At 35.7% G+C, this 25,400-nt stretch overlaps 1 protein-coding gene across 2 annotated transcripts; it reads left to right on the plus strand.

Moving 5' to 3' along the window:
* The first annotated feature begins 6,910 nt into the window (after window positions 1–6,910).
* LOC103339311 (uncharacterized) lies at window positions 6,911–25,325 on the plus strand. 2 transcript variants are annotated; one of them, XM_089042842.1, is made up of 27 exons: window positions 6,911–7,180; window positions 7,274–7,588; window positions 7,694–7,753; window positions 7,853–7,945; window positions 8,649–8,877; window positions 9,205–9,311; window positions 9,947–10,009; window positions 11,031–11,131; window positions 11,538–11,632; window positions 11,747–11,767; window positions 12,970–13,065; window positions 13,176–13,296; window positions 13,484–13,627; window positions 13,844–14,040; window positions 14,818–15,089; window positions 16,305–16,406; window positions 17,343–17,519; window positions 17,624–17,812; window positions 18,312–18,553; window positions 18,626–18,772; window positions 20,125–20,341; window positions 22,117–22,245; window positions 22,346–22,462; window positions 23,749–23,823; window positions 23,906–24,085; window positions 24,324–24,383; window positions 24,681–25,325. In XM_089042842.1, exons 1-27 carry the CDS (start codon window positions 7,175–7,177, stop codon window positions 24,753–24,755), a joined length of 3,630 nt encoding a protein of 1,209 aa, XP_088898968.1. In that variant the 5' UTR covers window positions 6,911–7,174; the 3' UTR covers window positions 24,756–25,325. The 2 variants fall into 2 exon arrangements, with proteins under 2 accessions (XP_088898968.1, XP_016651852.2); XM_016796366.2 differs by lacking the exons at window positions 6,911–7,180; window positions 7,274–7,588 and having other exon boundaries at window positions 7,858–7,945.
* The last annotated feature ends 75 nt before the right edge of the window (window positions 25,326–25,400 follow it).

Raw genomic sequence — 25,400 nt, forward strand, 5'->3', positions numbered from 1 at the left:
ATGCTAGATTTACAGTATTTAATGATTCTGTGCTTGGTATGATTGAATCGAGTCTTTGCAATGGTCCTGTACATTTTGATTGCTATCCTAATTTTACTATCAGTTTGAATGATCCACATATTCTTAAAACCTTAACTTTGAATATTAAAACTTCTGGTTATAATGTTTTGCCTGGTACCCAGCCTATAGCTTTAATTTATAGAATTTATTATAAAGTTACAGGTACAAATATGAATTTTCAAGCCCTGAATAAGAGTCCTAGGGATCAGACATTATTAATACAAAGTCGTACACCTGATGCTAATATAAGTATTCCCCATACTATTAAATGGTCTGAAATAAATCTACCTAGAGATTGGACATTAGTTACCGAATCCCAACCTGCACCGATACAACGTAGCTTAAATAATTTAGATTACATACAGCAATATTTAGATGGTACTGTTAAAATTAATTTTGGAAATCAACCTAAGTCTAATGTACAATTACAGCAATTGCCTACACCAAGTCCTTCTAAGCGTCATGAGCCTGCTAGAAATTCATCTGCTTCGTCTTCCATTCAAGAAAGAGACTTAGAAATTGAACGAGCTCTTATAGACCTAAAGTTAGAATCCTTGAGAAAAAAGGCCCAAGTAAGTCATCCTTGTTATAATACTCCGCCTATAAATGAGCCTAAACCTGAGTCTCCCCCTATGTCCCCTACTCAATCTGATTTCTTAGCAAGTGAATTAGCTGCAGCTCATGCGTATGGTCTAGATAATCAGTTAAAAGTTCTTAAACAAATTGAGAAGTTTAAAATTGATTGGAAAGCCCTAGATAAGCATCTGCATGATCCCATTAACCAGCCTAGAAGAGATATATATCATCAACTAGTCCCTGATGCTTGTAAAAGACAAGAAATATTTGCTGAATGGAAAAATTATATGAGATCTGAGAAAAAAGAAATGTTTTATCTTGATTTTATAGAAAGCCGTTACAGTCCTACTGAATTAAAAACTATAACTAAAGAAAAATGGATGAAATTAGATAAGTCTGAAGTAATATCTAGTCACCCCCCTGCAGAAACAATTAAAATTAAACATGGATCTAGGAATGTCATTGCAAGCCCATTTAAGTTAACAGATCCAAATGATGAGCCCAATAAACGCCTTATAGAACAGAATAACTATACAAATCAGAGTCTTATTACTATAGGAAAACAGCTAGATAAAATTGAAACAAAAATTGATAAATCCTTGCCTATTGAGCCTACCATTAAGCCTGCAGAAAAGCCCCTAGTCCAATTCCAAGATTTACAGCCTAAGTTTGCCCTTAAGACATCCTCTACAGTTGACAAAATAGAAGAAATGCTTAAGCAGTTAAAAACTGAACAACCTGAAAAATCTGGAGTTAAAGTTATAGGGTCATCCGTCCCTTTAGATACACAGTCAAACTGAGTCCAATCAATTACAGAATCTGTTGAGTCTAGTAATATTTCTAAAATTGAGAATGCATTTAAAAACTTAGAATTAGAATCTGAGCTAAAGGTCAAGAAATTAACTAATCCTACTAGCCTAACCAGAAATTGGTATCCTAAGCCTACACCGCTGACATTCAATTTGAAGAAAGAAATAATCTAAGCCAATTTTCTGTTTCTCCTGATAAATTATATGAATGGAATATAGATGGCCTGTCTGAGCAAGAAATTATGAATAAATTAACCCACATGTCTATGGTTGCTAATAGTTACAGTACTAATCATAATTTAAGACAATCTGAGATAATTCCCCTGTTAGAAACTGGTTTTACAGGAACTCTGAGATCTTGGTGGGATAAGCATTTAACTGATGAGTCCCGAAATAATATTATACATGCAGTAAAATTAGACGCTGAAGGTCTGCCTTTGTTTAATGAAAATATAGGACAAGGTATAGAAGACAGTGTTAATACTTTGCTTTATACAATAATTGAGCATTTTATAGGAACCCCGAGTCATACACAGTCTAGAATACATGATCAACTGAGTAATTTGAGATGTCCGCAATTAAGTGATTTTAGGTGGTATAAAGATGTTTTTATCTCCCGGGTAATGCTGAGAGAAGACAGTAATCAAGCCTTTTGGAAAGAAAAGTTTATAAATGGATTGCCTAATTTGTTTGCTCATAAAATTAGAACTGTATTAAGTAATGAATTAGGTCATATAGATTATGATAATCTGACTTATGGTAATATAATTAGTATAATTAATCAAGAAGGTATGAAAATGTGCATTGATATGAAAATAAATAAACAAATACAGTCTGAAAGAAAATCTGCAAGATATGAGTTAGGCAGTTTTTGTGAACAATATGGCTTGTATACTCCTCCTTCTAGAAAAAATAAGGTTAAGTCTCCTAGTCATCTGCGTAAAAAACGTCATTATAAGCGTAAAAGACATTCTACTGAATCTAATGATGAGTTTTATAAGAAAAAGTCCCGCTTTAAGAAAAGATGGTCGGATAAGCCTAATAGAAAGAATAAAAGTAGAACCTTTAAGAAAAGAACCGACATGAGTAAAGTTAAATGTTTTAAATGTCAAAAGTTTGGCCATTATGCTAATAAGTGTAAAGTTAAAGATACTATTAAACAGTTACAGATCACGGATGCAGATAAAGATAAATTAATTAAAGTCCTTGAGTTAAGAGATTCTGAGTCAGGTGATCTAACCATGGTAAGTAATTCTGAGTCATCCAACTATGAGTCTTCTGATTCCTACCTGAGTTCACCTAATATTCAAATAGGTTGTAAAGATAAGTGTTGTAATACTCTTAAGTCTGTTTCTGTTTTAACTAAGCAAGAAGAACAAGAAGAATTGTTAATTGATCTGATTAGTAAAATAGAACACCCTGAGTTGAAATCTGAATATTTAAAGAAATTAAGAAAAATTATAGGCCATATGAATACAGCTCAACCTTCTTCTGTTATAAGTTTAAATTCTACATTAGAAAGGTTTAGTAAGAAAAAAGACATTACTTTGCATGATCTACACTCTGAGGTAAAGGCCGTAAAAAAGGAAATAATTGAATTACGACAATTAAGTCATAAACTACAAGCTGAAAATTATGATATCCGACAAGGTTTGAATTCTCTATTAGAAAAAGATTTGGTTAAGTCTGATAGTCAGCCAAGTAGCCCTACCCATTCTGAAGAAAATGAGAAAACTGATCACATTATTAGTTTAATTAATCATATTCCTTTTAGAAAATGGTATTCTAAAATTACTATAATTATTAAAGATTTTGAGCTTGATACTATTGCCTTATTTGATTCTGGTGCTGATTTGAACTGCATAAAAGAAGGATTAGTTCCCACTAAATATTATACAAAATCAACTGAATCTTTAAGTACTGCTTCTGGTAAAATGCTACACTTGAATTATGAGATTCCTAAAGCCCATATCTGCCAAAATAAAGTGTGCTTTAAAACTTCGTTTGTTTTGGTCAAAAATATAACTGATAAAGTAATCTTAGGTTTACCTTTTATAAGTCTTTTATATCCTCTTACAAGTTGAATTTGATGGAGTTGTTGCCTGTCCTTTAGGTGAAAAAGTTAAGTTTGAATTTCTTACTCGATCTGAATTACATGAGTTAAAGACTGCACAAAAAAGTATTACATCTATAGCAACATCTTTGATTTTTGACAAAACTAATCAAATTAAACACTTACAGGAAGAAGTTCAAAATAAGCGAATTGAGTCTCAGTTAAGTTCACCTTCAATGCAAAAACAGATTAAGGAATTTGAAGAGAAATTAATTACTGATGTATGTTACGATTTACCTAATGCTTTTGGCAAATCCAGATTACTGAGTCTGATCGATATAAAACTGCTTTTGTCACTCCCTTTGGTCATTATGAGTGGAATGTTATGCCTTTTGGTCTAAAGAATGCTCCTAGTGAATTTCAGAATATAATGAATGAAATTTTTAATTCTTACAGCCAATTTGCTATTGTTTATATTGATGATGTTCTTATATTCTCTGAGTCTATTGAGCAGCATTGGAAACATTTATTTAAATTCTTGCATGTCATAAAAGCCAATGGATTAGTTGTTTCTGCTAAAAGATTAAGTTGTTCCAAATGCATATTAGATTTCTTGGATTTAATATAAGTCAATCACAAATACAGCCTATAGATAGATCCATACAATTTGCAGATAAATTTCCTGATCAAATTATAGATAAGAATCAATTACAGAGATTTTTAGGATCACTCAATTATATTTCTGATTTTTATAAGAATCTGAGAAAACAATGTAAGCCCCTGTTTGATAGATTACAAACTAATCCTCCTCCTTGGTCTTCTATTCATACTGAGCTTGTTAAACAGATTAAATGTCATGTTAAGACACTCCCTTGTCTTGGCATTCCTACTACAAGTTCTTTTAAAATTGTTGAGACTGATGCTTCTGATATAGGATATGGTGGTATTCTTAAGCAAAAACTTACTCCTGTTTCTTCTGAGCAAATAGTTCGATTCTATTCTGGTACTTGGTCTAAATCGCAGTTTTATTACAGTACTATTAAAAAAGAAATACTAGCTATTGTATTATGCATTACTAAATTTCAAGATGATTTATTAAATCAAAAATTTCTTGTTCGTGTTGATTGCAAATCTGCTAAACATGTTCTTGAAAAAGATGTTCAAAACATTGCATCAAAACAGATTTTTGCACGGTGGCAAGCACTTTTAAGCATATTTGATTTTGATATTGAATTTATTAAAGGCAGTGAGAATTCTATTCCTGATTTTCTTACCAGAGAGTTTTTACAGGACAATTATGGCAGGAAGAAAAACGAAAGAAAAAGATAAGCATAAAGAACAACACAATCTGAGCCCCCAATTACCCAGAATCCTCCCTGCCACCTTGAGCCAATACCCTGTTAAACATGAGTCTGCATCTTCTTCTTTTTCTAAACTTGAGCCTACATCTATTACACCTTTTCCTGGTTTGTCCCCTTTTCCTATAGATAATAAATTTAATCCTTTAGGATCTACCTTGAGCCAGATAAGACCCAACTACCAGTCTGCACTTACATCCAGCTATGATCCTTATCCTTTGCCTCCAAATGCAAGCCCTCTATCTTCTTCTACATTTCGACCTAAGTCTTCTCCTTATGTATCTAAATGCACTACTAATTTATTTGTTCTTGAGTCTCATATAACTGCATCTATGAATCCTGCTGCAATAGCTTTAAATCATTTTCCTCCTGGTTTTCATTTCCTTCCCCATAGTCCTTATAAGTCCTTAAAATATTACAGAGAAATTCTTCATGAAACAAAATCTGTAGATATTAAGCCTATACGTGATAAAATTGATCCCCAGAAAATAATCTACCATTCCTTATACATTTATCAAGTCCTGAGTCAAAAGAGTTGGGGTCCTCACCCCTATGAGTTAAGATCCCTTCCTTCCAAGCTTCAATACAATTATGCAGATTATGTTGAGTCCTTCTATTATATTTTCCTACACCAAACCCCTGAATTTTCACATTCCTGGTTTATAAGTTTTGATAATAAATTTAAAAATGATCAGCTTCCCTACTGGTTTCTTCACTGGTGGGATACTCATGGTCCTGTATCGAAATCATCCTCTGCAATCACTGAGCTTATTACTACATTCTCTGCTCGAGTTAAGCTTCCTGAGCGTGATCTATTTTTCCTTCACCCTTGCTATTTTTACCCGTTACAAAATACTGGATTATGAAATGGAATTATCATGCAGATTGGGAGAAGAGATTCTTTTCTCGTCATTTTGCTTAAATGGTGGGATCGTTTTGATGTCCACCGTATATCCGAATATTTCTACAGAGATTTCCCGGCACTACCTCCTAAGCCTGAGCCCAAGCCTAAGCCTTCTTCTTCTCAGTCTTCCCAAATTTCTACTGAAGGAAAATCTAAAGTTGGTGAGAGATCTCGCTTGATTACTTTGCAATTTGAAGAAATGCAAGATGATGATGAAGACAATGGATCTGAGTCCTCCTCCATCGGCCTCGGCCTTTGAGCCCTAGTCCCGATCGCCCGATGAGATGGTCGACTATCCCCATGGTCAAGACCTGCTGAAACCTATTACGCCTATGATCCGAATTGGTGAGTATTCACCATGCGGACAAATCGAAAGTTGAATCATTAAAAGCATCTGAGTAAAAGTGAAAGCATCTGAGTGAAAGCAAAAGCACCTGAGTGAAAGCGAAAGCATCCTAAGTGAAAGTGAAAGCATCTGAGTGAAAGTGAAAGCATCCGAGTGAAAGTAAAAGCATCTGAGTTAAAGTCACCTGTAATTATTGCACTAGAGTTAGTTTACTTGAGTTACTCTTTTCCCTAGAGTTATGTCTTTCTATTTAAGGAGGCTTCGGCCTCATTGGAAATCAGAATGTAAAATTTAGTTTTCTAGTTTCAAATTGTTCTTTCAGACATCCTATCTGGAGAACAGCTAAGTATGAGCGTGAATTAGAAAGCTATCTTTTGTAAGCATTCTCACTGAGCCTATACTTATGTTAATAAAAGTTTTTTGAAGTATTTTTCAAATTCATATATGTTCATAAATTCATTACATTTAATTCATACCATTATTTTTATACATTCAATATTTGTTTATTCTTTGATGTAGGCAGTTTACTGAATTACAAGATAGGAGATATATAAGCAGTTTACTGAATTACAGGCTTACAAGATAGGAGATATGGCTTACAAGATTCAGTAAACTGCCAATCAAAAAGAAAAAGCAGTAAACTGCCATTTTGCCCCATAAATTATCATCCAATTGAGAATTAACTCCCAAATTATTTGTTCCTGAGGATACGAACTATATAGAAATAGCCCATCTCTCTCAACTCTTAAATTTTCGAACTTCACCCAAATTTCTGTAAAAAATAGGTTTAAAATTTAAAAAAAAAAAGAAACAAAATTGGTTACGTCCCCGGCATCTACCAGCTTTCCCCTTCCAGTCTCCCTTCGTTGGCCCGCCAGATTTACATCGGCTCTCTCTCTCTCTCTCATCATCTCCGATCACTGGCCTTTCTCTCTCTGTCATCTCAGCATAGTCAAAAGGTCTCAAAACAACGTTCTTCCCCAGTTCCCTTCTCTCTCTGTCATCTCAGCCTAGTGGAACAGCAAGTACTTCTCACTCTCTCTCCGTGATTGCAAAATCAGCTTAGCCATGGCGGTAAAGCACCTGATCACGAGATGCCCTCTCACTCCCGCATTTTCCTCTTTCTTTTTGTTGCCAATTTGAGAATTTATGGTGTTTTTTCTTCAGGACTCGTCAGGGACGACGCTGATGGATCTGATAACGGCGGACCCATCCACAGCGTCGGCCTCCGCCTCCACAACGACGTCGTCTTCGGCGTCGACTCAGCCGGCTCAGTCTTCTGGTTATGCAGCTTCGCCGCCAAAAAGCAGCTCCGGTGGTCTTCCGACGGCTTTGGGGAAGCCAGCTGGAGAGAAAAGGTCGAAGAGGGCTGCGCTGATGCAGATCCAAAACGACACCATCTCTGCCGCTAAAGCTGCGTTGCATCCCGTACGCACCAACATCAACATCTTGCCTCAGAAGCACAAGCAGAAGCAGAAGAAGGTCCAAACCCGAAACCTCTTCTTCGCTTATCCTTTTTCTTCATATGTTCTAGAATTGTCTCTCAGTTCTCATCTGTTTAGGATTTGGTATTAATTGCAATTGCAGCCTGTTTCATATGCACAACTTGCGAGGAGTATTCACGAATTAGCTGCTGCATCCGATCAGGTAACCATTGCTCACCTATTTTTGTAGATTTTTCTTTCGTTTTTATTTATTCGAAAACTCAAGTTTTGTTTGTTTTCCATTTTTCTTCATTGTGAATAGAAAAGTTCCCAGAAGCAGTTAGTGAATCACGTCTTTCCCAAGCTTGCGGTGTACAATTCTGTTGACCCTTCGGTTGCACCATCCCTTCTCATGGTATATTTCTCTCATTCACATGTTATTTGCATATAATGTCCTTCATATGATATTAAATTGGGTTTGCAATTGTTCTTTTAATTATTCTAGCTTGTCCAAGCTCCGATATATGCACGTATTTAGCTTATTGCTGGGATGCAGTTACACATAAGCCAATGTGATTATATGAAAATCTGTAAATTGTTCGTTTGCTTTGTTTTTTCCCTTCCCCTAGTTCCACATTATGCCATGCTCTTTTTTTAATGACAATGCGATGCCTCTAGTCACAAGTGCCAAAGTAGATATGAGATATGTCCTTCTATCCTCCTTCTGTTGTGCACTTGGCATAGACATAAATTATTTAGCACCAGTTCAATAGCCCCACATTGTTAGGCCAGTTCCATATGTCTGAAAGGACCTTAACTATCATGTAAGGTTTATGAGGTGGTACTGGGAGGACGACATGTCCCCTATAGCTAAAGTTAGGCACATGGAACTTGATGGACTGGGTTGGAGTTTACTGAAGAATGGAAAATATGAATTCACAATTTATTACCATGAGTCCTGCATATCTCTTAACAACAATTTTTTTTCGAAAAACCAATATGCACAATCGGTGACAATAAATCCACCAAAAAATCAATATACATTGAATTTAATAACTGATAAATCAATCGTATGTTTTAAAGCAATGTTTTTTTATAAGTGTTCATTCACGATGCAGCTCAATCAGCAGTGTGAGGATAGGAGTGTTCTGCGATATGTCTATTATTACTTGGCCAGAATTTTATCAGATACTGGTGCACAAGGTGTGAGCACTGGTGGTGGGATCCCAACTCCAAACTGGGATGCTTTAGCTGACATTGATGCTGTTGGAGGGGTGACGAGAGCTGATGTTGTACCGAGAATAGTAAATCAGCTAACAACAGAGGCATCAAATGCTGAAGCAGAATGTAGAGTATTTTTTTAGATTTTGCGTGTATTTTAATAATGTTTTGAGCTTCTTTTTATCACTGCATCTCATGGTTGCTCCATTGTTGGTGTAGTTTAGAGTGGAATGTTGTCTATTATGAGAACTCACTGCACAAAGTTCTGTATTCCAACACATTGTGGGATTTGGGGAGAGAATTAGGGAACATATTCTTAAACAGGAAAAAAGTAATTTCATTATTTCTTAATATGTCCTTGTCGTTAAAATTAGCCATGGGTGTGTTTTTAAAAGTGGATATATGGGTTCTTTTTTATTAATGTTATTATTATTATTATTTTTTTTTTTGAAGTTCATGCCCGAAGACTGCAAGCTTTAAAGGCTCTTACATATGCTCCTTCGACCAATTCTGAAATATTGTCCAAATTGTACGAAATTGTGTTTGGCATTCTTGATAAGGTATCACTTTCGGTTCTTTCACATAAACTCATTTGTTTCTTGCCATAGGGGTATTATGTATGTCTGAATCATCTGTAGAATTTTGTTCTTGATAGTAGAAGACTAATTTTGGTGTCGAGTAACATTGGCCAGCCAACCATATATAGCCAAACAAAAGGATCAGATGTCAGAGGGAACTCTAAGCTTTATGAAGCTCTGTTGTTATGGCTACTAACATATTTGCCTGTCTTTATGCCTTTGGCAAATCCAAATTTCTTAATGTTGTTGTGGGCATTGAACATCTTGTATGGTTTGACTAGTGGATTTGGATATCAAAAGCAGATTGTTAGGGCTTGTATTTTTGTTCATTGTAAGCAAACAGTTCTGGTCATGAATGCCTGTGGATAAGGCAGACCAATATGGCTTGAGATTGAATTTAACTTCTATTAATACCATATATTGTTCAGTACACATACAATATTTTGCTTCAGAGAATATTCAAGATATTGATCTTTTTCCTCTCTCTCTCTTGGAATAAGTATCAGACAGATAATGGCTATCTGTAATGCTGTTTTTTTGTTCTTGGTTTCATGAAGATATTCTTCTTACTTTTTAATCTTTTAAATCCTTGTGTTTATATGTATATTAATTTTTAGGTTGCTGATGGCCCACAAAAACGCAAGAAAGGTGTGTTTGGGACTAAAGGTGGCGATAAGGAGGTAAAGTACATCTCCTCAAGTTTTCTTGTTATTAATTTTTCTGCTGAAAGGCTTGGAGTTGTATTTCATGGTGGGTTCCTCTACTTGTGTGGCATTAGTGTTTTTTTAATTCTTATGAGCTAGAGTACACACACACCCCTCATTGCCAGCACTTATTAGCGGGTCACAAAGTTTTTCATAAATTTTCTGTTTAGTTATGTACATGGTTTTAAAAATCGGCAAAGGAGCTTTTGTCTGTGGAAGGTAGATTCTGGATGTTGTTCTAATTGCAAATGCTGTGGTGGGGGAAGTGAGGAAGAAGAAGAAAGATGGGCTGGTGTTTAAGATAGACTTTGTGAAGCCCTATCATCATGTGGATTGGTGCTTTTTGGATTTTGTTTCAGAAGATAAAGGGGAAGTCTGGAGAAAGTGGATGTTTGAAATAGTTATGAACAGACCTAGGGATAAATTTGGCCCTGCAAGGGGTCTAAGACAAGGAGATCCACTATTACCTTTCATATTCACTTTGGTAGTAGATGAGCTAAGCAAAATGGTGGATAGAGCAAGCGAAGTGCAGCTTTGAAGAGTTTGTCAGTAGAAGAGTAGTGGCAAAATCTCATCTGCAATTTGTGGACGACAACATAATTTTTCTTTCAGGGGAAGATATCTCAAGACTGAAAATTAATAGAGCTAAGTGCTCAATTGTGGGGATCAACACCTAAGATGGGAGAGGTGGCCAATGAAATATTTGGGATGCTGCTTGCTGGGAACCCAAAGATAGTGGGCTTCTGGGATCAGGTGGTGGAATAGCTGGAGAGGAGATTAGAGGGTTGGAAGAAAGCTTTTGTGTCAGGGCTTCAGGCTAACCCTAATCCAATTGGTCCTGAGCATCTTGCCAAGTTATTACCTCTCTGTCTTGCCAAGTTTCCCAAGAAAATTCTTCTATTATGCACCTGCATTTTTATTGTTCTTTAGCTTATGGTCCATGAATTTCTCCAGCTATGCTGATAACTTATATTTTTAATTTTTTTTTCAACTTCAGTTCATCCTCAGGACTAACTTGCAATATGCCGCCCTAAGTGCTTTGAGGAGACTTCCGTTGGATCCAGGAAACCCTGCATTTCTATATCGTGCTGTTCAAGGGTATGTTTTCCTTCATTCTGGTAGTCAACATTTGATTGCATAAAGTTGTTGCTTGGAACATTTCTCTGTATCAATTTCCTTATATAGGTGCATGTGACACATACACCATTTCCATTTTTTTTTTTTTTTTGGTGTTTGTGGTCATATATGTATCTTCATTATGCATGAGTTGAAGTTTTGGTGGAAGAACTTTGTTTCGATCCACCAGTTTTATCTTTTTTATTTATGATTTCTGTTTTCCTCATGTCCTCTTTTATGCTTTCAATCTGTTTTTACTTATCCTTCAACTTGCAACATTGATTTTATTTTCTTAGCTACTTCATGATTACTGGGGTATTTTTAGAAATTTGGCCCTTGTATTGTGAAATTGATTCTCCAAGTCTAACAAGTTTGTGTTTACCTTCAGAATTTCATTTGCTGATCCTATTGCTGTAAGGCATGCCTTGGAAATTCTATCTGAGCTATCTACAAAAGACCCTTATGCAGTTGCAATGGCCTTAGGTGATTTGATTATTTTAACCTTTCAAATATCTCGCATTCCTATTGTGCTATTTAATTATGAGAATAATTAGTTTTTATGCTTCTAATGCTTTACAATGTTTTACCGTTATGCAGGGAAACATGCAGAGCCTGGAGGTATTCTTCACAATTTTTGTTGTCTTATTCTGTTATTGTTTTTTAAGAAGGGTTCTTTGTTCAATGTGACATGTACTGATATTTACATAGACAAAAAGTTTTATATTTCTAATTATGATGCCCAATTTGAGAGCAAAATTTCTTAAATCTTAGGCTGTGTTCCTTGTTCAAATGACAGGGTTGTATATGGTTGACTTACATTGTTCAAACAACAGGCTGTGTTCCATTGCTCATCTGATTTCTTGACTTATTGCAAACATTTCATATATCATCTGGTCAATGGCTGCTGCAATTTGCATAATTTTCTGCATAAATGTAGCTGTTTTTTAAAAATATTTTTCTTATACCCAGAAATCCTACAATCCGCAAAGAGGACAAGGCTTTGAAAATGGGGCCTCTGGTCGAACCCTACAATCTTTGGGAGGATCGGTGCCTTTGGGGGTTTTGAACCTCAGACCACATGGGAGCAAACCATAGGCTTGAGCATTTCAAGTAACCCCTCGTTGATAGTTACCTACCTAGCTATTTGCTAGCATTTCCTGCCTCCCAAAGGTTGTAGGGTTCAGTTGGGGTCCCGTTGTAGGGTTCAGTTGGGGTCCCCATTTTCAAATTGTGTCCGCAATGCGGATTGGTGGATTTCTGGGTGTAAAAAAAAAGAAAAAGAAAGAAATCTGGATTTGTGTAATTAATTGGAAAAATAGAAGTTGATTGATTAACACTGGGTCTAATTTTTACCCTTTTTGCTTAATTAAGTTTTGTTTCGTATTCCGGAAAAGAAAAAGACAAAGGGATCTAATTATTACAATGGAAAAAGAGCCTTTAGTTTGGGACAGGGCTTTCTAGCCAATCCTTTTAATTGGAGGTTTGTTAATATAGGTGACTAGAACATTTCAAAATATTTATCTCTGATGTTTATACTTTACACTTTAATAAATTGTTTATCCTTTTGTACTTGTATGAAAATGAAGAAATAAAAGACTTGTTATGTTCCGAGATATGTTCTTACAATGAATTTTGTGAGATTTCTGGTCTTATCTGGTTTGATGCCATTTTAGGTTGCTCATTTATCTAGAAAGTTTTTATTTTTTATTTTTTATTTTTTAAATATTTTTTATTTTCATAAACATTAGTTTATTAACCTAATATGCTTAATCAATTATTCTTACTTCATTTTTAGTACCTTGCTTTGTTCTATATATCAGGGGCTTTGCAGGATGTCCTCCATTTACATGATGTTCTTGCTAGAGTTGCTCTAGCGAGGTTGTGCTATACAATTTCTAGAGCACGAGCCTTGGATGGTATCTATATATGATGAATTCTTCACTTTTCTTTCTTTATTTAATGTATTTGTTTCCCTTTAAGTTGTATGATTTATGTTTGTTGTTTCTTGAAAATTTTATGTCTACAGAGAGAGCTGATATTCGATCTCAGTTCAATTCTGTGCTTTATCAACTCCTACTGGATCCCAGCGAAAGAGTCTGTTTTGAGGCAATCCTATGTATATTGGGGAAACACGATAGTGCAGAGAGGTGTCTCTTAAACCTTACTTTTATATTTCAATTTCATCCCTTTTTCCATATCACAAGGTTATAATTGGATGGTAGATTGTTGCATAACTGGTGTTGTACCCACCTACTTATTCACCCTGATATAAATTTTTTTTCTTTCTTAAATTGATTTATTTCTAATTTTTTTCTTTACCATTTTATAATGTAGGACTGAAGAGCGAGCTGCTGGATGGTACCGATTAACTAGGGAGATTCTCAAGTTGCCAGAAGCACCTTCTGTTAAGGATTCCTCCAAAGATAAAGCTCAGAAGACAAGGCGTCCACAACCCCTTATTAAACTTGTAATGAGAAGGTTTAAGGATCTCTCTCTCTGTGTTCCCCCCCTCCCTCCCCCCTTGGGCGTCTGTCTGTTTGTCTATCTTTCTCGCTCTCTTGTTTTGGTATTAGAAGCATCTGAAATAATGTTGGGAGGTTGAGCATCTTTTCATATGTAGGAGTCTTCAATGACTCTCTTTTTAAACTGATTTAAATCATCTTCTATTGATTCCATGCATCCTGGTTTATTCAGGTTGGAGAGTTCTTTCCGTAGTTTCTCTAGGCCAGTACTCCATGCAGCAGCAAGAGTTGTGCAAGAGATGGGGAAAAGTCGGGCTGCTGCATTTTCTCTAGGCATACAGGATATTGATGAAACAGTGCATGTCAATACATTTTCTGAGACTCTCGATTCACAGGATTTGGATAGTAGTGAAACCTCACATCCCGAAAGTAATTATTCTACCTTTTTTTGTTTTTGTTTTTTAAATCTTTTTACATGATCTGTTGTAACCTTTTAGTTACTGCTCCATGTCTTCCATAGGATCTTTCATGTAATGGTTTAGAAGATCCTTGATCATATTCTGATGATTTCGATTCTAGGCTGCCAAAAAAATTGAATGGCCTTCTGAGATATGTATGTGGTGTTTAGTTGATTAATGTAGCTATACAGGCTAGTCACTGGAAATGTTTCATTAATTGGGTAATAGGTACCATAGAAGCATAGGGCATCATTAAAGTGCTTGTAAAATTGTCATTAATTGATAAAGAGTATGCTGTGAATTTTACAACTTGTCCCCTATATTGCACCGCTATTTTTTTTATCAGTGAGAATACGTTTCCTGTCAAGAAAAAAACAGGCTGCGAGTTCTGCAGTAACTGCACTGGACTTCTATTCCTCCTACCTTATCATTTTTTTTATTTTAAATTTTATTGATTCTGAGTTTGATATAAAAAAGAAGACCCTAATTGTTTAGTAAGTTGAAAGGTTGTTTTATATGGAAAAGCAATAAGTGGTTTCTTTGTGGAGTGATGAGTGAGGCATGTGCTTTTATAAATTTTCAAAGGAGTGAGAGTAGTGAAACCAGTACGGTGGATTTTATTGTTTGCTTTCATATTTTAATAGGATTGTGCTTTTATATAATTTCAAAGGAGTGAAAGTAGTAAAGTGGATTGTGATCTTATTCTGTTCCTTGTTTTCCCTTCCCACCACATTTTCTTTTCACATAGGTATCCGAAGAACTTCTTCTTTATCTACTGGAGTAGGTGGCAAGGATACAATTGCTAGTTTGTTAGCTTCATTGATGGAAGTTGTGCGGACAACTGTGGCGTGTGAGTGTGTTTATGTTCGAGCAATGGTAATTAAGGCGCTGATCTGGATGCAAAGTCCCCATGATTCGTTTGATCAACTAGAATCTATTATTGCATCAGAGCTTTCTGATCCAGCTTGGCCAGCCACACTATTGAATGATATTTTACTCACATTGCATGCTCGTTTTAAGGTATGTGTGGACAAAAAAGTAACTCATGGTGTGGCATTTGTTTGGAAGTGCATATGTGTAGAAATCTTTATATATATGTATACCAACTTGTATTAATGAACTTCAAACACAGTACAAAGATGCAGTCGAAGCTATCCACCAACTGACAATAGAAATACAAAACACCATCCACAAAACAATTTCGCACATCCAATGACAGCTAATGAGGGATCCCTAAAGAAGCTTTGTTCCTCCCTGTTAGTTTGGGAGGGGTTGGTGTTGTTTGTTTCTTTTTGTGTTGTTGTTGTTCTTCAGTTGTGGTTGCCTTATCCACCTCCGTGTTCTTTTGCTTAATAAATTTCGTTTCTTCTCAAAAAAAAAAAAAAAAAAATCATGTGAAACTGAAGCCCTGCATGACCAAATTCTGACTTTAATTTATGGTACGCATTTGTATTTTTACATGAGCAATTTTAACTAACTTCACTATCTTATTTCCCGCTGCTTATAATTTGAAGTATTCATTACTATGGAAAATTGATTATGCACTGATATGTCAGAATTCAATGAATAATCATGGGAATGGATGCTATTTTTGATTTTATAATATAAAGCATCTATTACATAAAAAAAATTGTAATAATTAACAAGGACCCGAATTAAAGTCCTGGACGAATTGCAACCTGAAATACCGTACTATGTCTACACCCAACTAATCTGTACCATAGTAACTAGCAAGCCTCGTACCCATTCCCATTCCATGTATTGTATCGTTCCTGGTACCAGGTAACATTGGTATGTCAAAGGGTAAGACGATTGAAATCTACAATTGCATTGTTCAATTGAAGAATAAATTGAATGGTAGTATAGTGCTAAAGGACAATAATGAATCAAGATTGGAGGAAAGGAAAAAACATGACCTGCCAGTGATGACATTATCAAAGTATTGAAGCCAGTTGAAATTGTAGGTTGTCAACTGTCTGTTGGATTTCACATTTTAGAGTATATTTTGTTCTATTAGGCGTTGAGTATAGAAGTAGTGGAGCACTAGTAATTGGATGGGAGGTTGGGAGCAGGAATTAATCATACCCTGTCTAACTTATCTTTCTGGTAGTGAAATCAATGGTGCACAAGGCTATCTAAACTAACTCTATTCCAATATAAGGGTTTTCTTTAATTTCTTTAGTGGGGCACTTGCCATTTATTAAGTCTAAATAAGCTTTTAATATGTGTTATTAGGCGACCCCAGATATGGCTGTCACTCTTCTTCAAATCGCCAGGATCTTTGCAACTAAAGCTCCTGGGAAGATTGATGCTGATGTATTACAACTACTGTGGAAGGTAATTTCCTTCAATCCTCACTACAGGCAGTTCTTATCTACTTAAAATGTAGTTCTGTATGTCTTTTCCACTGTATATTTTCCTTGCATTTATTTTAGTAAAGTCGGTGTTTCATGGAAAGTAATTTATTTCTGTATGTTTTCCACTGCTGCTTTGTACACGTTAGTCAATTATCATGATATGCTTTTCTTACTTTTTTTCTTTTTCACTTTGTTTTACTGTTACTTTTATAGGCTTGGGTCAGTTATGATGACATGGTAACATTATCCAACCAAAATGAGCTAGAGGATATAGGATACCAGTGCAGTTATGAAATATGTAAAGCATGTATCTTACAGTTCTAACATTAGAATACTGCAACTTTAACAATGAGCCTTAGGGAAAGTGCGGATCATGTACTCCTACATTGCCCACTAACATTAAATTTGTGGCTGTACTTGTTAAGAGAGGTAAAGTGAGTTGGGTTATTCCAGCACACGGTCACAATATAAGGACCATTATTTTTCTGATATTTATTTGCATTAGAAGTCGGCTGTGCGTTATTTTCAATTAGGTTACCCTGTATTGTTTCTTTGTAGTGTTTTTTTCCGGGTAGTTTACCAGATTTTGCGGGTGTTAAGTTGGACTTCTGCTTCGTACAGATTTGTTCTTAATAAAATTATGTTTCTTCTAAACTTTATGTCTCAAGTGCTGCTCTGTTTGTTGTAGTGTGTACTTTATGATTGAATCCTTGTCCACCATTTAGAACATTTGATTTGTGTTAATAAAAGTTCCTTTCTTGTCTAAAGAAGAAAAAAACCGACTTGGAACTGAAACTTTGTGATGTGTTTTTCATATCGTTAACCTGAATGTGATGATTTCTTTCTTTATTTTTATGGTGAAATTATATTAGTGATTGTTTGATTCAATTGGTTATTATAACCGTTCCAATTCCAGACATGTCTCGTTGGAGCTGGTCCTGATGGGAAACACACTGCCTTAGAAGCGGTTACCATAGTTCTTGATTTACCGCCACCACAGCCTGGGTCAATGTTGGGCCTTACATCTGTGGACAGGGTATCTGCATCTGATCCAAAGTCAGCTTTGGCATTGCAGAGATTAGTACAAGCAGCAGTAAGCATCTTTATAATCAGTAGATGCTTTATTTGTTCCTCTTCCAATTTATCCATCAAGTAACCTAATTTATTTTATTTATTGATGAATAAATGTACTGTTAGGTATGGTTTCTTGGAGAGAATGCAAACTATGCTGCTTCTGAGTATGCCTGGGAATCCGCAACCCCTCCTGGTACTGCATTGATGATGCTAGATACAGATAAAATGGTTGCTGCTGCCAGCTCTCGTAATCCTACTCTAGCTGGTGCACTGACTAGGCTGCAAAGATGCGCGTTTAGTGGCAGCTGGGAGGTATTAGCTTCCACCTCAGTATCAGCCATTTATCATATCAACACAAGTTTATTGCCTCTATCTTAGAACGATAAAAAGGTTAATTAAGTACTAGTTTTAGCCAACCTGCCTTTACTAGCATAGGTCTCCCAATGTTAAGGGTTGTAATGATCTATTGAGGGATGATTTCTAAAGCATTGGGACAATGGTAATGGTAGTTAGAACATTGTTATACCTTTCCTGTTGGAGGTTCTAGGACTATGAAGCTTCAATTAATCAATTTTGCATAGAATCTTTTTCTTCCTTATACCATATTTTTGGTTCTTTCACACTTGTTTTTCTGTACAAACAAATTTGTTGACATGTGAACTCACCCTCTACTTATTTGGGAAAGGGCAATGGCTTTTCGCCCAGAAACTATGGGAATCCATACACATGAACACACAAATTTGTTAACTGTGAACTCACCCTCTACTTGTTTGTTCCTCTTATATGTTGTTCGTTCCGTTGGGTTCTCCAGGTTCGTATTATTGCCGCTCAAGCTCTTACAACTATGGCAATAAGGTCTGGTGAACCTTTTAGGCTACAGATCTATGAATTTTTACACACGTTAGCACAGGGGGGAGTGCAGTCTCAGTTTTCTGAGATGCATCTCAGTAATGGGGAAGATCAAGGAGCTAGTGGCACAGGCCTTGGAGTTCTAATAAATCCCATGATAGAGGTTCTTGATGAAATGTATAGAGCACAAGATGATTTGATCAAGTAAGTGATACAAAATTTTCTTGAAATGTGTCATATTTTTTAGTTATTCACGTTAGTTTGCTTTACGGACAGGGAAATACGCAACCATGACAATGCTAATAAGGAATGGACAGATGAAGAACTTAAGAAACTATACGGAGCTCATGAACGGTTGCTTGATCTTGTTTCGCTGTTCTGTTACGTCCCAAGAGCAAAGTATCTGCCTTTGGGGCCAATAAGGTACAGATTCGTTTACACTGCCATAGCCTAGGTGTTGTATTTGAGAGAATAAGAGGGGTGATTTTTTTGGTGTGTGTAATAATTTGTTATGAAATGCGGAGATGCAATTTTCAGTTCCTTTAGCAAATGTCTGCCTTTTGTAAGAATGCTTTACCCAGATATGGTTGACTTTAGTTTTCTGTCTCTGTTATATAGGTAGAAGCAGAATTCCTCAAATGTGTTATCTATTCACTAAGCAGTGTTAATTTTATAATGTCTTTCATTCTTCGCACAATTTCAATGCACATTTATTGAGCATTTGTTCTTCCCATTTCTCCCATGCCCTTTCTTCTTGTGTCTAACTGACATGCCAAATAACCAAGGTTGAAAATTGCGATGTCAGTGGAAATAATTGTGGTCCAAATTTCGGAGGAAATATTGGTGTCTGCCTTTTGTAAGAATGCTTTACCCAGATATGGTTGACTTTAGTTTTCTGTCTCTGTTATATAGGTAGAAGCAGAATTCCTCAAATGTGTTATCTATTCACTAAGCAGTGTTAATTTTATAATGTCTTTCATTCTTCGCACAATTTCAATGCACATTTATTGAGCATTTGTTCTTCCCATTTCTCCCATGCCCTTTCTTCTTGTGTCTAACTGACATGCCAAATAACCAAGGTTGAAAATTGCGATGTCAGTGGAAATAATTGTGGTCCAAATTTCGGAGGAAATATTGGTGTCTGCCTTTTGTAAGAATGCTTTACCCAGATATGGTTGACTTTAGTTTTCTGTCTCTGTTATATAGGTAGAAGCAGAATTCCTCAAATGTGTTATCTATTCACTAAGCAGTGTTAATTTTATAATGTCTTTCATTCTTCGCACAATTTCAATGCACATTTATTGAGCATTTGTTCTTCCCATTTCTCCCATGCCCTTTCTTCTTGTGTCTAACTGACATGCCAAATAACCAAGGTTGAAAATTGTGATGTCAGTGGAAATAATTGTGGTCCAAATTTCGGAGGAAATATTGGTGGAAATATCAGAAAAAAATTAAACTAATTATCAATATTTTTATGAGGTGAATACAGAAGAAAGTTTAGTATTCCTTCTAACCATTTGAAGGATGTCCTGTTTATTATGAGCATGATTCAATAGTAAGGGGGTAATTTACAACTAATTTCTGCCTACAAATCATATTAATGAAGGATTGACTATGTCAACATCGTTGGTCTAAAATATTATGAGATGATTCATACATACTAGAACTCTATTTCCAGTTGAACTTCAAGTGAGATTTCTTGTTAACATGGGTTTTACCCCCCTTTTTTTTTCTCTGCATTTCTTATTTAGTTCCCCTTCATAATCTTATGACAGTGCAAAACTGATCGACATCTACCGCACACGGCACAATATTAGTGCATCAACCGGTCTGAGTGATCCAGCTGTTGCTACTGGAATTTCTGATCTTATTTATGAATCTAAACCAGCAGCTGAAGAGTCTGACATGCTTGATGATGACCTTGTAAATGCTTGGGCAGCAAATCTTGGTGATGATGGACTGCTAGGAAATAATGCACCGGCAATGAGCAGGGTAACAAGTTTAATTGATTTAACATTAAAGTTTAACTTTTGGTTTGTTTATAGAAGTATGAATCTAAAAACAGAACACTATCACCCTGTTATTTTAAAATACATTTAGTCCTGACTGATATTTAGACATTTATGAACATGTTACCCTCTTATGTTTCTATACTAAAGCTGAATTTGAAAATTAACAGTAATTATATAATTCCGATTGAGAGTTCTATAAACATATTACTGTAAGTTCTTTCCCATGTTGTATCTTATAATCTAACTTTTAGGAGTTTGAGTGAGGGTATTTGTAGAATTTTCTGAATTTATGTCTTTTATTGTACTTGGAGAGTTATGACTTTGGGCTATTCAGGGATCTGGGCCATTTCTTGCAAGTCCTTTTTTGTTTGATTGCTAGACAATCAGGCTTGATCACCTTTTCTAGATAGCCCTTTTTTGTCTATACACATGCTGAATTTGACAATTAATAGTATTTGTAATTCAGATTTGAGAGATTATAAGTTTCTACCCTTGTTTATCATATAGTCCAAAGTTTATGTTTTCTGGTAGTTGCACTCATCTTTAAACCCATAATTCAGCTGGACTTGTGATGCAGGATGTGTAGGACCTAAATTTATTAGTTTCCTAATGTATTTGTTAGTTTCCTGAATTCTCTAGTTTTCCAATTTCTAGTAGGATTTCTACTTTTCCAGATTTCTAGTTTTAAGTTTCCTATTTTATTTGGGTTAGGATTTCTGTTTAAGCAAGGGATTTTTACCCTATTATTTCTAGGTTTTAGTTTGCAATAAATACCCCCTTGTCGCTCTTTAAAATTCAGATTCGGATATTGAGTAAATCTTCTCTTAAAACTATGTGATTTCTGTCCTTCGCGGTTCTCTGATTTCGGTCCTTTCTTTCGTCCTCTCGATCTATATTTTCGTCTCCTCAACCTCCAATATTCTTCTCTATTCTATCGTTTAAGTGTTTAATCTAATACCTATGGGCTGTTCTACATCAACTTGTTTGTGAAAATGTCTTGTAAGTACCCGACAACTAAGTGAATGATCCTTTATTTTCTTTAAATCTGTAAATGAGAAGGCATCTATCATTAAATAATCACAACTTATAGTATATTATTGAATTATTTAAACCTAAAGATATGAAGTTTTTAAATAATTTTGTAATGTAGGAGCTTTTGGTCTGTTAATAATGGAAAGAATAATATGCGTGGGAATTCTAACCGACATAGTTTAGGACATCTAAGACATTGATCATGAGGCATAGAAAGACTCTACGACATAAGCCTCCAAAACAATAGGCCTGAAATCCACGTCTAAATTGCATTAATTACACAAAAGGTGCAAAGACTAGATTATGCGGTGCTTGGATGAGCTTATTCATGGTACTTAGAGCTTGGCTTCTCCATCACATACTAATTGGTGAATGGATGTAACTGTTTAATAGAAACGCACAATTTATCCTTTCTTCTGCTGAAAATATAGAGTCATCTAGTCTTTAGTTAGATATTATATTGTTACATGGTTGGGGCAGATGCCTTCTGCTTTGATCCCCGACACAGGCTGGCTGTTTGTTCTATAGTTCAAAGAATGGCTTCCTCAATTTGTTTCCAGTCTTGATTTCTTGTAATAGTTTGCAGAGTTGTTACTTATTGATTTAAGAAAGTAGATTTTGGACTATTGTCGTTAAATTTTGTATTTAACTTGTATGCACCATTCATTTGCTACTCTTGATCCATTTCAAATGGATGATTATTTCACCTCTACTTCCTGTTAGGTTAATGAATTTCTTGCTGGTGCTGGAACCGATGCTCCTGATGTTGATGAAGAAAACATAATCTCTAGGCCTTCAGTTAGTTATGATGATCTGTGGGCAAAGACTCTTTTAGAGACTTCTGAGCTAGAGGTATGTGTTCCTGACTGAGTTGGCATTGCATGCAATAGAGCTGGTGCGTTCATTTTTACATTGAGAAGGTTGTCACTAATTGTATTCATTTGGATTGTAGGAGGATGATGGGAGGTCATCTGGGACATCTTCCCCAGAATCAACGGGATCAGTTGAAACTTCCATATCATCCCACTTTGGTGGAATGAACTACCCTTCACTTTTCAGTTCACAGCCGGTAAGAGATGCATTGATCAATTTCAATTTTTTTTTTGGGGGTTTCCTTTAATAAACTTCTACTTATGTTTTTACAGTATTTTAAACATCTACAAATCTTTGCCCAGGTTCTAGTACTAAGACTGCGTATTTAGGCTCTAGAACTTTAATACAGTGCCAAGTTCTTAGGTTTTAACAATATGAGCACTAGGATCCAGATACTGAAGATGACCATGTTAAGGTTCATCAGTAATTTAAACCAAGTAATTTTGTACCATGAATATATGCTAAATATGTTATTCTTTTTCTAATATTCTGTTACAGTCCATGGCATGTACGCACCATGAAGTTGGTGCAACCATGACTTGATGGAAATGTAGTATTTATGTCTTTAAGATTTAATTTTTGAATCAGACTGGTGGGATATAACATTGGAATTTTTCATTTCTCAAATTTACCCTCTTCCACATAAACTGCCGATGAAGTTCATTTTCGAGCAATTTTTGATAATATACATGAAATAACCTAAACAGTTGTTTTTGTCTTGGAAAGTAATCAAGGGAAAGAGAAATGGATAAGGGAGATAGGGAAATGTAGGAGAGCGACAAAGGGAAGGGGAGGGCCTGCACAGTTAAAAATGAGTCTGTACCGATTAACTTTTTGTCTTTTCTATTTTTGTTGGAATGTGTCAAGTTCTATTAAAAGTTATTAGTTCTATTGTTTGCTTAAGGCTCAAGACTACCGTTGGATTAAATCCAACCTCTGTTGACCATCACCTTCCCTAGTTGGAGAACCAGACTCTAAGCCCCTGCTCTTCTAGCCGGGGGACCCTTTATTGTCTGCACATGTTGTTGATATAAAATTTTATGAGGAAAATGAGAAAAGAATTTTTAGTATCATGGACCACAGGTTCTATAGATAGGATTAAATGGTAGTTGGAGCTAATGAAGACTTGACTTAGGGTCTAAATGTGAGGCATATACGGAACCCTAGATACGAGGGAAGAAATGTGTCCATGGACTTTTGATTATGGAATTTGGTTGAAGCTGTATAATGTTATAATCTGTGCAAAAATGTGCTTTCAGTTTTTCAAGAACAAAAAAAATATATATATATATATATATGAAAGAAAGAAACACCCTGTGTTAGATCTTAAAAGAGCTAAGATCAAAGCATTTTCTTTACCTGTACTAACTCATTGCCTGATTGATGCCCCAAATATTACTGGGGATTATAGATTTTTACTTGCATACACTGTCATCTGCTATATAGGATTGAATTGTTTGATGAATTAATTATTTGCAACAGGAGAGGTCTGGAGGAAACAGATATACCAATCCATCTACGGGGGTTCCCTCATTCAGTGAGGGTTTAGGATCTCCAGTTAGTGCTCATTGCCTCTCATCTAGCTAGGTTTTAGTCTTATGATTCTATCAGAATTTTAATTCTTCTAATTCGTTTCCAGATTAGAGAAGAGCCTCCGCCATACTCGTCACCTGCCGCACAAAGATTTGAATCATTTGATAATCCTTTAGCTGGGCGTGGATCCCAAAGTTTTGAATCTCAAGATGACGAACGCGTTTCTTCTGGAAATCCTCAACATGGAACGGCACTTTATGACTTCACGGCTGGTGGAGATGATGAAGTAAGTCTAACTCCTAGCAATTCAATCTGGACTTAAAAGTTTTTATTTTATTTTTATGATCCAAAGGTGTCTCACTCCAAAGTTGAGCAGGTATTTGCATTTTAAATGATAAGAAGTTTACTGGATAGAGTGTCTTGCCTTTTGCTCTGTGTGAACTATTGCTGTCTTGTCTCAGTCAGACTTGTCTGGCAGTTTCAGTTGAAACATGGAGGTGATTAATATGGTTCTGTCCGTGCAGTTAAATTTAACAGCGGGTGAAGACGTTGAAATCGAGTACGAAGTGGATGGCTGGTTTTATGTAAGTATATAGAGAGAATAGGACTGAATAAACACAAAAAGAAAGAGGAAAATTCTCATTCCTGCTTTTTAGTCCTCCAATATCTGTGAAGCAAGAATCAGCCAATTACTGTATTTTTGGATAACCTTATTTTCTTATTTTTGATTACTCATTTTTGTCCCATGAGAGAGGAATTTATATTTTTCATCTTGACCTCTTTTTCCCCTTTGAATGGTCATTCTCTTGCGTTGTTGCCGATGAGGCAGCATATTTATTCACGTCAGTTGCTAATGTAAGGCATTTTCACTCTTTTTACAGGTGAAGAAGAAACGCCCTGGGAGGGATGGAAAAATGGCTGGGCTGGTCCCAGTCCTCTATGTTAATCAGTCGTGAATTGCAGATTGTACAAGAAAGTTTTGATCCTCTATTCTACGTTCTGCACTGTCTTATAAGGTTATCTGGTTTCGTAAAGTATCAGAGCTGCTCCAATATTTAAAGCTTCAAGTTCTCATATTGGCCGTAGGCTTGTCTATATGACTTTGAAGTTTCAATCCCTACTTTGATGCTACATTCTGGAAGCTCCAAGTAGGTCAATATTTTAAGAGCAGCGGGAGTTCCTGAAGAATCAACCAGTGTGTGTATTAGTCATTCGTTTACAATTCTTGTTTGTATTATATTATGTTTGTTCTCCTCCGTTCACTTGTGGTTTTGATGTCGCAGCTCCATGAAATTTAGCCAGTATTAGATCGAATGTACGGGCAACATTTTGTTTATTTTGGCTGATTATTTGCCCGTGTATAGTGTTTTTAATCTTCACGACTTCTCATGAAACCTGAGGCTTTGCAAGGACACATCGGCATCATGGACACTCGGAAGAACTCTCTCCTCTGAAACATGTTATGATGTTACTCATGCTTTCAATCTGTCTTGGAAATTACTCAAATTTAATTTTGTTTTTAAGAATATATGTTTGCTAAATTTATATCTGAAATATATTTACTAAAAAGGATAATTAAAATACAAAGTTAGAATATAAAA

This window comes from Prunus mume, linkage group LG8 (assembly GCF_029339155.1).
Source record: "Prunus mume cultivar Tortuosa linkage group LG8, ASM2933915v1, whole genome shotgun sequence".
Taxonomy (NCBI): domain Eukaryota; kingdom Viridiplantae; phylum Streptophyta; class Magnoliopsida; order Rosales; family Rosaceae; genus Prunus; species Prunus mume.